This window comes from Corvus brachyrhynchos, unplaced genomic scaffold (assembly GCF_000691975.1).
Source record: "Corvus brachyrhynchos isolate BGI_N302 unplaced genomic scaffold, ASM69197v1 scaffold340, whole genome shotgun sequence".
In the NCBI taxonomy this organism is placed as follows: Eukaryota; Metazoa; Chordata; class Aves; order Passeriformes; family Corvidae; genus Corvus; species Corvus brachyrhynchos.
In genome coordinates, this window is record NW_008235987.1 from 331,001 (window position 1) to 331,812 (window position 812).

At 49.6% G+C, this 812-nt stretch overlaps 1 protein-coding gene across 1 annotated transcript in view; it reads left to right on the forward strand.

Moving 5' to 3' along the window:
• Positions 1–812, forward strand: part of P4HB (prolyl 4-hydroxylase subunit beta) — a 17,623-nt gene that overhangs the window by 14,808 nt on the left and 2,003 nt on the right. The window contains exons 8-9 of the mRNA XM_017729913.1: positions 163–283; positions 495–676. Of these exons, the coding sequence (XP_017585402.1) occupies positions 163–283; positions 495–676 (303 nt within the window). The remainder of the gene's footprint in view (positions 1–162; positions 284–494; positions 677–812) is intronic.

Here is an 812-nt window from a genome sequence, read left to right on the forward strand (position 1 = left end):
GGGGAAGAAGAGGAAGTGACCAATTCATCTGCTTGCTCACAGCCTGTGACTGAGGCACCAGTGGGGGTGGTTAAACCTGGGTTTTCCAGGATACGTGATTGCATGTTCAGTCCAAGCAGCTATGTAGCAAACAGTATGTCTGAATTTCACTTTTTATTCCAGCCCCACCTAATGAGTCAGGATCTTCCTGAGGACTGGGACAAGCAGCCTGTCAAAGTTCTGGTTGGGAAGAACTTTGAAGAAGTTGCTTTTGATGAGAATAAGAATGTCTTTGTGGAGTTCTGTGAGTATCTTCCTACAGCTGATTCCAAGTAACTAGTATGAAAGGATTGCCAAAGCACTGTGTGACCAGAAGTAGGGGAAAAGCCTTTTGTAGAGTCTGGCCCCCCCCCAAAGGCAGTGCCTTGGTTGCAAAGATGTGTGAGAGCTGTCTGGTTGGGGAGGAGTGGTACCTCGTTAGGTTGTTGGTGCAACTCTCTCTCTGTAATTAACAGATGCCCCATGGTGTGGTCACTGCAAGCAGCTGGCTCCAATCTGGGACAAGCTGGGAGAAACTTACAGGGACCATGAGAACATTGTCATTGCCAAGATGGACTCAACAGCTAATGAAGTGGAGGCAGTGAAAATCCACAGCTTCCCCACACTCAAGTTCTTCCCTGCAGGCTCTGGCAGAAATGTAAGCTGGCAGCCAGGCTCGTGCAGTCACGTAGCCAGGGAGCACGGGAATGCTCAGCTGCTTGCTCGAGTTGTTTTGGACAAGGCCTTTGGGAGGGATCTGCACTCTGTCGGGATGGAACACAACAAGTCTACAG